Source organism: Aptenodytes forsteri, unplaced genomic scaffold (genome assembly GCF_000699145.1).
Source record: "Aptenodytes forsteri isolate BGI_AS27 unplaced genomic scaffold, ASM69914v1 Scaffold289, whole genome shotgun sequence".
Lineage (NCBI taxonomy): Eukaryota > Metazoa > Chordata > Aves > Sphenisciformes > Spheniscidae > Aptenodytes > Aptenodytes forsteri.
The window spans coordinates 3,446,244-3,456,467 of record NW_008795025.1 but is presented as its reverse complement, the minus strand read 5'-3'; the positions used below and the strand labels follow the sequence as shown (position 1 = coordinate 3,456,467).

Below are 10,224 nucleotides of genomic sequence, written 5' to 3'. Positions count from 1 at the left end.
GGCCCGGTACCCGAGTGGCCGGGCCTGGGACTCTCCCGGGGCCACCGGCCACGGGCCTGCGTGGCTGCTGCACAAAATGTGATGATGCCAAGTGGAAAAAGTTGTGTCGGGGATGTGGGAAACAGGGGTGTGGGGAGCTTTCTGTCCAGCACAAAGTTCGGTGCCGCTGACTTCGCCCGTGGTGAAGGTAGATGAAGTCTGGCAGGACAGAGTCCCGCTGAATTCATGACGTTAGCTGTCGTTCCTCACCTCTCCCCCTCACTCAGTGTGGATAGCCCTAACGCTGCGCCGCTCGCCTCTGCTGCGGAGGCATCTGTTTGGCTTCAGCGGACTGTGCGGTGGATTGAAGTCAGGTGTTGGTGTGGAGGATTTGGCCTTTGTCGTTGGCTGTGACAGGTCACCGGTGGGTTGCTGGCCTGTCCACCGAGTGTTTATGGAGTAACTTGACTGGTAAATACCACTGCCTCGCCTGCGTTTGCCAGGCTCCCTGTGTATGCTGGGTGATGAGGCGACTGGGGCAGGTTAGCGAAGGTGATTGAATGGTTTGTAGTGCACGGCTGGCGCTGGTGCTCACTTCCCTGTTAGAGACATCGGGGATCTGCAGTAATGACCCAGGTGTGAGCATTAAATCTTTGGGGTTTTGATGTGACCACATGAAGGATGTGCCTGTGCAGATCTGTCTGCGGAGGGCCTTAGGGTGGACTGGGAAACTAAACTGGTTGGTTCTAGTTACAATGTTGAACATGACTCCTTCTCCCATTCAGTCCCTGTGAACTGAGCAAGCTATAGGATGCATCCTATGGGAATGCAAAATGTGACTTTTTCCTGCTACTGTGGGAGAAGTTATGTAAAACAAACAAAAAAGCACCAGTTAACATACGACGGACTGTAATAATCACCTAACCTGGAAAACCAGAAAAATTATAAGTATTGTTACATCTGGAAGACTAAAGAGTAAAAGTACAAATATGACTTAGGTGTGTGGTAAGAGATGCTGCCTTGACTTGCAAACTGAATCCCAGCCGTTTGGATTACTAGTCGAAGTTGGATGTGCGCATCTTCCCCATGATTTTCCTCCCATATGGAGTAATCCTTGTCCTACTACTGTCACTTCTAAGTGCTTTCATTTTTTTAATGCAATATTTAATTATCCTCTAAGCTGGTGGCTCCTAGGCTGTGGTTTGTGGACCATTAATTGTATTAAAAGCAGACTGGTCACGTGAGGTTTTGTTTTCAGATTTTTCTAGTGCTTAAACAGGTCTCCAGGTATCTCTTTCCCTTTTTAAGAAAAAGGAGGGTAGGAAAAAAATACTAGGAGAACTTTTAAGAATAACAAGACCGTGCCTAGGATGAGATGAAATGAAAGGGTGGGTTTTTTTTTCTCTTCTGTAGTTTTTTGTCTGTATTCTCAGGAGATTTGTTGCAAATAACCTCTTATTTTTCGCTCTGTTGCAAATTCTTTGGAACTGTCCTTGGTGGAAATGGGAAGGCATTACGTGCATATCAGCTTGTGATTGTCAACAGACTCCAGAGGGTTTCTTGGTGTTGGCTCTGTAAGACCAATAAGGTGTTTAATGTTAAAAATCACTTAAATCAGAAGCTATTTCACAACAGTTTTGATAGAAGTCAGAAAAAGCTGATAATTAACACTGTGTCAGCACAGATTTCCAGTTGCCTTCAGCTGAGGGGAACAGGGCACTTCTGTCCTCTTCTCTGCTGTCCCTCTTGTCCCTGGCCAAGCAGGATGCAACAGCAAGTGCCTTTGTGCTCTTTGGTTTCCGGCTGTGCTTAGCTCCTGGGTTTCCGTGCCTTCGGCTGCCCAGTGCTGTCCAGAAAGGTGCCATCCCTGTTACAGAGTGCCTGGGAGAGCAGTGCTGGCAGTGGAGATGGGAGAAGTTTGCTAGCACAGCTACTGCAGGATTATGCTCTGCTAACTTTGAGTTTTGCAGCATTTTGTGCTTTAAATCAAAACGAGGGCGCTTAATGCAAGTTTTCTCTATTTAATTACAGCAGCCGTATCAGTATGCATAATGGGCTGCTAATATATTACTCCGGTGGACGGTAGTATTGCTAGCACACAAAAGGTGCTGACTCAGATCTGTCCCCTGTCCTTGATTTGGCATCCTTGTCTTTCTTCAGTTTAGTGTTTTATGTCACTAAGGGCTTTGATTTAAGGTACAGCACCATCATAAAAGAGGTGACACTAACAGCTGAGCTCTCTGTTAAAATACTGTATATTATTTATTTCAAACTGTTTGGGTATATAGGCTTTTTCCTGGAATTTTATTACCTTTTATTGGAGGCCATTTCAGGTTTTTATTACTTTTCTCTCTGATTTTGTTTATGTGTCAGAGACTTGAAAATAAGGGAATTGCTTAGTTGTCATCTCCAGTGAGGTTTTTAGAAGATGTTGCTGAGCTTATGACTCTGTTCTTCCTCCTGTTCTGAGGCAGACTAGTCAGTAGGGATCTGGACTGGGACTGATTTTTCTGTTTCTCCCCCTACTTTCTGTGTGGCTTTGGGCAAATCACTTGCCTGTGCCTTGAGTCTGTAGTGATGAAGTGAAGATAGCGCTTGCCTGTTGTGTTGAGGATGCAAAAAACTGAGGTTCAGAAGCTGTAGTAATGGAGACCAGTGTAGTGGCCATCATTCAGAGAGGGGAGGGAATTCAGTCCAATCATTTCCAGCAAGTTCTGAAAAAAACCTGCCCTGCCAGGAGGATGTGTCAGTGCCTAAGGAAATGCCTAGAGGTGCAGGCAAGCTGGAAATCCAGTGCTGTTGGCAAAATGGGGCTTACACTGTCTCTGAGTGTAGGCTCAAGAATATAATCCCATTTTTGTATGACATCTTTCAAATACTGTAGAACATGATGCCACAAATCTGCCATGAACACGAGAGTTTCTGCCTGCAGCTTCCTGTTGCACGGAGCGGTGTGATGGCACTGACTTGGTGTTACCAGCGTCATGCTCTCTGTCTCTTGGGGACATACAGCCCCTTGGTCATCAGGGCTAGGACCCCTTGCCTTCTGTGGTTGATGTTTGTTTGTTCTTCCTTACACTCCACTTCCAGTCAGTTGAGTACAGGGCTTTCCCATGGGTTGGGGCAGGTTAATGGGGCAGAGCTTTGGGCAGGAACAGGCAGGAATTCCTGTCTTGCCAAAGAAATTCAGACTGCTTGGCCTGTGTACTGTTAGAACTTAGTCCTGCTGTCCATGGAGGTGAGTTCTGTTCTTGTTACTACTCCATAGGGAGGCTGCAAATCTGAGTCACCTTACAAGATTTACAATCAGGTAAGAATATTTGGCTGGAACTTCCTGCTGTATAAATGTATTAGTTTCAAAAATTAGCAAAGAGCCTTTTTAGCACCACCACCATCAGGGGCAGGGGGTAGATCAGTTGTGGAGTAATGTGTAAGGAGAATCTCAAGGTTTCTCAGAGTCTGGACCAGCAGCCGAAGTCGTATGGGGATGGTATGCAGTGCTAACACGTCTCTGAGCATCTGTCTGTCCGAGCACTCTTTGAATGTTGTGACCTTCAGCTCTCAGGTGAAGGCTTCATCCAAGGTTTCTAAATTTCCATTTTGGCCACAAATGGAGACGTCTGCAGACACTTCCGATTTGGAGCTGCCTGGGGCATCTTTGTACGATTCATGAGTATAATGCCTGCAGGCAACTCTGCATGCAGAAGCAACACTAGGAGAGTATTTAATGCATTCTGGCTGTCTTCTTTTTTTAATGCAGCTGATGAACTGTAAATGAGGAGAGCTAAGCATCAAGTGACCAGTCAGCGCCCTGGGGACCACCAGTAATTATTTTGTGGACACAGAATGAGAAACTCTGACTTGAAATACTAATACGGGCTCTTGTCTTTCTGCTGGTTATAGAGAAAAACAGCTTTTGAGGCCCTCCAGGGAAGTAGCAGGAGGGCAGAATCCTTCACAAAATTCTTCCCCCAGTATTTGCCATGAATGTGCACTGGCATATTTAGCTAAAACTCCCCTTCCTCAGCTCTCAGGCTTGGGTCCCCTCTAATGTTAGATTCCTGGTTGGTTTCTGATGCATTATGGAGTCTTGCAGCAAAAAGAGGGAAGCCAAAACCTTTATTTTCTTCTTTCCAACAAACCCATTGCAAGCCTTTTTAATATATCTTAAAATAGCAAACAGGGCACAAGTACACTTTTTTCCCCTCTTAATGGATGAAATTTAACTACTGTTCCTTGATTTGTGTTACTATTGATGTTACTAACAGTCTTTCCCGATGCTGGAACGGCCTTTGAATGCCAAATCTGAAGAGAGGAGACTGCTGTTGTGTTTTGATGATGGTAGTGGAAAATTAATATTAAAACAGATGAGATTTTTTTTATCCAACTTGGCCAATTTTTGCAGGTTAGATGTTGAACTAAAGAATTGCCAAGCAGGCATTTTCCGTACAGATAATGAATTTGCATTTTATTTCCATGTTTGTTTTGTTTTTTTAAAACAAGTGGTCCAGTCCACCTCTGAGCACAGGAGAAAACATTTATAGTACAACGTGAATCGTGACTGATTTATAGGACTTAACTGTTGCTAGCCCCTTCTCCTATTTCTCCATGAAATGTGATATGTTGTTTTAAAGGCCAGCCAAGATGTTCTAATTTGAATGAATTGCTTACTGGGAGACAGTCAGATGTACAGAAAATTAATTTCAGTTACGGTCACTCATATCCTCTAACACTTTAAATGAAAACATAGTGTGACTAATAAATATCTCTCAGCATGGGCATGCTCTCTTTAAAGCCTGATTAATGATTCCATCCTCAGCATAAAATCCCCACCCTGTTAAGGTGAAGAATTGTTAGTTGATTTAAGCACTTCACCTGCTTGAACACTTGAGCATATTTCATAAAACATTTGAATGCAGTTTAGTTTTGCTTGGCTAACAAAATGTTCAACCAGCAGCCTTTGACCACCTGCAGAACATATCTGTGTTCCCTCCCTGGGGTCTGCTTAAATACCCCATCCGTGCTGGGCTTCCTTTGCACTGGGCTCTGCCCTGTGTTACGGGGACTTGCTGTGATAACTGCTTCCCAGGGGCTGTTGCATTTGGAGCTGTGGTTCTGCTCTGGACTCTGGCTCCTACAGTCTTTCATCATCCCTGTGGGATATATAGCACTTTCATTAAAAAAGTAAAAAAAAAAAAAAAAAAAAAAATCCATGTTTTGTGTAAATTCATTCCCTATCACAATGATATTTTCATTTCAGTTAGATTCATTTTACCAGTGACGCTGGTGTGCAAAGGGCTTTATTTTCTACGAGAAAGGGGCACTGATAACAGCCAGATCTGGTGGGTCCTGACCCATATTCCCTGGCTCTTCCAGGCAGGGACAGGCACATTCACTTACAGTTCTCCTGAGCTGACTTCAACAAAATACCTATGTTACCTAAATCTCAACCTGCTAATTGCTCCGTTCTTGAGGCAATTGTCAGCGCTGGCCTCATCACAGGAATGTGGTTGTGCCTTTGGAGCCCTGGGCAGGCGTAGCCTCTGTCAGTCCTCTTGTGTTCCCCTTTGTGGAGATACTGCTGCTAGACTTCCCTGCAGTGAGAGGAAGGGCTTTGTATTTGTCCCATCAGTACTGGCACCAAGTCCATTTTACACTGGCTATAAGATTTTTTTTTCCATATATCTATCCACCAATTCTGGCTCGTTTGTTTGCTTCCTTGTGTTGTTTCTTATTTCTCCCCCCACATTTTAATTTCTGACTTGCTTCTGACAGACTCGTTTATCTCCAGTGTTTCTGCTCAGGCCTTGACTTGTCTTTCACGAAGTGCTTCCTATGCAGCCAGATGCCTTGGAGCAAATTCAGAAGCTGCTTGGCATTCTTTTGCTCTGAGTTTGTCCCCTTGCCTTCCAGAGGACCTCAAAAATAATTAAGCAAAGTCTGTTTACTTGAGCTTTGTGCGTAAGCAGGTGAATTTCAGCCTTAATGAATAATCATCTCTGTAGAAACCCTAATCATCAGAATTTTTCTTGATACTGGTGGAGGATGAGGCATTTGGCTGGGTACTAAACATAACATTAAGTGAGAAATCACTTGCTGGTTATCCCTGTTGGACAATGCATGCAAAAAAAATGAGCTGCATAACAAAATTGCTTCTCTTGCATCACGCAAAGAAAACACAGGGATGCAGAGGCGTTAATAACTGCGACAGCACTAAAATGAGGGGAAGATGGGGTTGAGTTGTGTCAGTTCTTTCCCTCAAAAACCTTTCCTCTGGCACAAGAACAAAATTACCCTGAAACCATCAGAACACAGTATTTCCTTGTGTGAGTCCCCTTCCCTTTGCTTTGTTCTAACAGAAGGAAATTTCTTTTCTTTAGGTGAAATTTGGAACCTGTAACACTCCCAAGCCAAGCTTCTTTGATTTTGAGGGAAAGCAGAAATGGTAAGAGGAAATCCTTGTAATTTTTAGCAATTTCTGGCTCTACTTCTTGTTTCATCTTGTCTCATCTGCTGACAGATTATGGACCAAGAGGATGTCAACTCTGAGAGTCTGCCACTGAACTGGCTTTAAAATCCTTTGTTTAATAGGGAAATGTTTGCTGCTATGCCTGATGCAGACATGAAATACCAGACTCCTGTATTTACCTTGTTCATCCAGAATTAGCCTGCATACAACAAAAATTTTGTGAAAATAGCAACGGCTTTACAAACAGCTTTACTTTGTGAACACAAAGTGATGTTCCAGCCCAGATCAGGACCCCCTGAAAGATCCTTTCACAGCGGAGTGCTGTGCTGACAGTGGCCATTCATGGCTTCAGAGAAAAGTTGACCATTTCAAACTGAATGCAAGATGGCTTTGCACACCCTGAAAGTGCTTAGATGAATCCGTTCACTGTGTTCCACTGATGACACTATAAAAACACATTGTACTGTCTCCGAGCGGCTCGCTGATGTTTTGCTCTCTCTCCTAGGGAGGCTTGGAAAGCCCTGGGAGACACCAGCCCTCATCAAGCTATGCAGGAGTATGTTGCTACAGTGAAAAAACTGGACCCCAGTTGGAATCCACAGGTAGGAAACATGCAAATATTGTTCAGCAAACAAACCAGCATTTGTGTCTTTGTAAAGCTAACAATGGTTCAGCTTCACACAGATTTTAATTGCAGCATGGCAAACTTCATTTTTGAGCAGATTACGGTGTAAATTCACTTTTAAAACTATCCTTTTGTTATGACTGAAACATGAAGAACCATCTCTTTCATTCATAATTATCTTCATTACAGTGAGCGCATGCACAGGGTTGGTTTGGCTATAGTGATCTAATTTATTTTGCTTTTATTGGTTCATGCTGTATTTAGCATGTAAAGATACTTTTTGTCCTTTTCTCATCTTTCTCTTTTCAACTACTATTTAAATGTTGATCAATACAAAGTAATCTCCATGAAAGTGACATGAACTGAATGATCAATTCTAAAAATGTTTCCTTTTTGTTTCGATGAAGCAAATTACCAAATCTGATTATGATTAGGTACTCCAACATAACAAGTGTATTTGTAAGTCCTGTATGTGTGGGTTATGGGGAGACTGTACTGTCATTCTAATTAATCTGTCTTTCATCTACCAGGTGTATTACTTGATTGAATATTTAAGGATATATCCCTGTTTATAGACTGATTTTTATACATTTTTAAAAGAGGATTGCTCTTTAGAAAAAGTATTGCCTTTGATTGGAGATAGAGCGGAGATATTTCACTAATAGCAAAATGCTGAAGGCATGGTAATTTCTTTTCATGGTAGGAAATTGATTCTTTTTTGGTCCTGCGCTTTGGAAGCAAAATCTTGTGTGAGCACAAGCCTATGAATCAAGAATTTGATTCTCAGTTGTCTTCTGATGCTGTTCTGGAGACTTAAGAGTAATTGTTTTTTCTTCACTAGTTCATGTTTCATGGCGTTGATCCTGTTTTTGCAGCAAAGAAATATAGTCATTTAGAGGAAACACTTTTTAATGCTCTTGGGGAAAATAGTTTTATATGCTGTGCAGTGCAGTTAGCGATATGCTGTGAAGTGCAGTTAGCAAAAAGATAGCTGTGTAAATTCTTGTCCAATCTAAAATTCTCATACAGAAATAAAATAATTTAAAAAGAATCCATGTATGATCCTGAATGAAGAAAGGGGGGAACGGGACGGGGGGCGGGGAACACACGCACACCAAAACACCTAACACTTTCCTGAATTTTTATGGGTAGAGCTTCTGTTCATGAAAAGTCTTCTCATCCATGGTTACAAGCTTAGCTTTGGGTACTGCCTTCACTTTCTTGCCTCAGAGAAATACTTACTGTCACAGGTGTGACCTTCAGGTTACAAAGCTGTCAGCTAGGAAAGTGGAATAATCTGTTAGTTTTTTAAAAAAAAAATATTTTTAAGAAGCCATATAGCAAAGAAAGAATGGTTTGCAGCACTGCTCCTCCCCTATTCCCCTAAGGTGAGGAATGAATGCGTGTGAGCATGTTTCTTCCCATTGCTGTCCTTGCATAAGCCTGTCCCCAGGACTCAGCAGAAGCTAGACCGTGCTGGGTAATGCTGTTGCACCAGCGTGTTTGCTCATTCATGCATTGCTCCGTCCTCCCTTCTTGAATAGTTGATGCAAGAAGTGTGGGCTTGCAGGAGGAGAGCAATGCTGGAGCTTGAACAGAAGTTTCTGTGAAGATGGCAGGGCTGGATTGTCAGAGTGGTTTAAAGAAATGTGATTTTCTTTCTTCAGATGATTTTGTTTCAGTGTTTAAATAGCTGTGCTTCTCTCACTCATGTAACTATGCATATATTTCTTGACTTTTTGAAGCCAATCATTTTTTTTCCTGTGTGTGGTCTCAGTGCACGGAGCTATGATGCTGAGGAAAATCTGTAGGGCGTTATCTGGTTTACTGTCCCCACACCGCTGCACAGGTGCCACACTTCTTGTCCTGTCTCTTTCCTTTCCTGTGCCTTGCCTATGACTGAACTAGAAACCTGTTAAGAGATCTGAGTGCTTTACATTGAAAGAATATGCTCAGGTGCAGAAAGGCCTAGCAGAGGAAATTACGTTAGCAGAGAATGTAACTTAAAAGTTAGCATTAAAGTACAGGTGACATTGCTTTCTTTAAAAGAAGTCACCTGTCCTTCCTACTGCATCTTCCTTTTAATTCCACTATCAGGAGTCCTTTCGCACTGATCTGTCTCATGCTGCTCTGTACTCTTCTCCCCCCTCCCCCCAAATCCACCTTCTGGAGCCACGAGAGGGAGCTCTGTTCTTTAAAATGATGGAGATAAAATAGTTATTTTAGTCTTCAAATTTCAAATTGGATTTATAAAAAAAGATCTGTGGGTACATTACAAGGTGCTTCATCACTGTCATTGTGTCTCCTTTACATGCTCATTTGCTGGGTTCCTTTGAATTTTTCTTATGTTCAGTAGATCATGAATGAAATACTCCTAATATTTGGTTAAAAGCAGTATAAAGTGCTTGGTACAAATTTGATGAGTTCAGCTTTCAGATAATTATGAATCATGAATAGTAATTACAGTACAAGGGTGTTGAATTTCTCATTGTGCAGCTTCATGAATTTTGCTGTTGTAAAGCTTTCTCAATATTACCTACATATTTTCTCTTCAACAGTTCATCTCATCCCTTAAAGTTATTCTTGTGTGCTATCTTAAATCCTCCTCAGTCTCCTGTTTCATATATTTGCAAAGGGTTTTAAGGCCTTGATCCTTTAGTACTAAATATGCAAAATTTAAAACTTGGAAACGCTTTATCTTTTTCATATGTTCATTTTTTCCCAGCAGATTTGCTGCTGTTCTGCAGCTTTCAGGCTGTCAGTATTTTTCTTAATAAATAGAATGGAACTAAATGCAGTATTTCTTGTGCAGTCCAAGTAGATCCACTTCTTCATTCCTTCTTCTTGATTCTCTTCTTGAGACCCCACCTGGAGTACTGTGTCCAGCTCTGGAGCCCTCAGCATAAGAAAGACACGGACCTGTTGGAGCGGGTCCAGAAGAGGGCCACAAAAATGATCAGGGGGATGGAACACCTCTCCTATGAAGAAAGGCTGAGAGAGTTGGGGTTGTTCAGCCTAGAGAAGAGAAGGCTTTGGGGAGACCTTATTGCAGCCTATCAGTACATCAAGGGGGCTTATAAAAAAGATGGCAGCAAATTTTTTTAGCAGATGTTGCGACAGGACAAGGGGGAATGGCTTTAAACTAAAAGAG

General features: G+C 42.4%; 1 protein-coding gene across 1 annotated transcript in view; it reads left to right on the top strand.

The window, feature by feature from the left end:
* The first annotated feature begins 112 nt into the window (after positions 1-112).
* ACBD6 (acyl-CoA binding domain containing 6) overlaps positions 113-10,224 on the top strand; it is a 92,088-nt gene continuing 81,976 nt past the window's right edge. The window contains exons 1-3 of the mRNA XM_009275913.1: positions 113-187; positions 6,360-6,424; positions 6,954-7,050. Coding sequence (XP_009274188.1) covers positions 113-187; positions 6,360-6,424; positions 6,954-7,050 — 237 coding nt within the window. The remainder of the gene's footprint in view (positions 188-6,359; positions 6,425-6,953; positions 7,051-10,224) is intronic.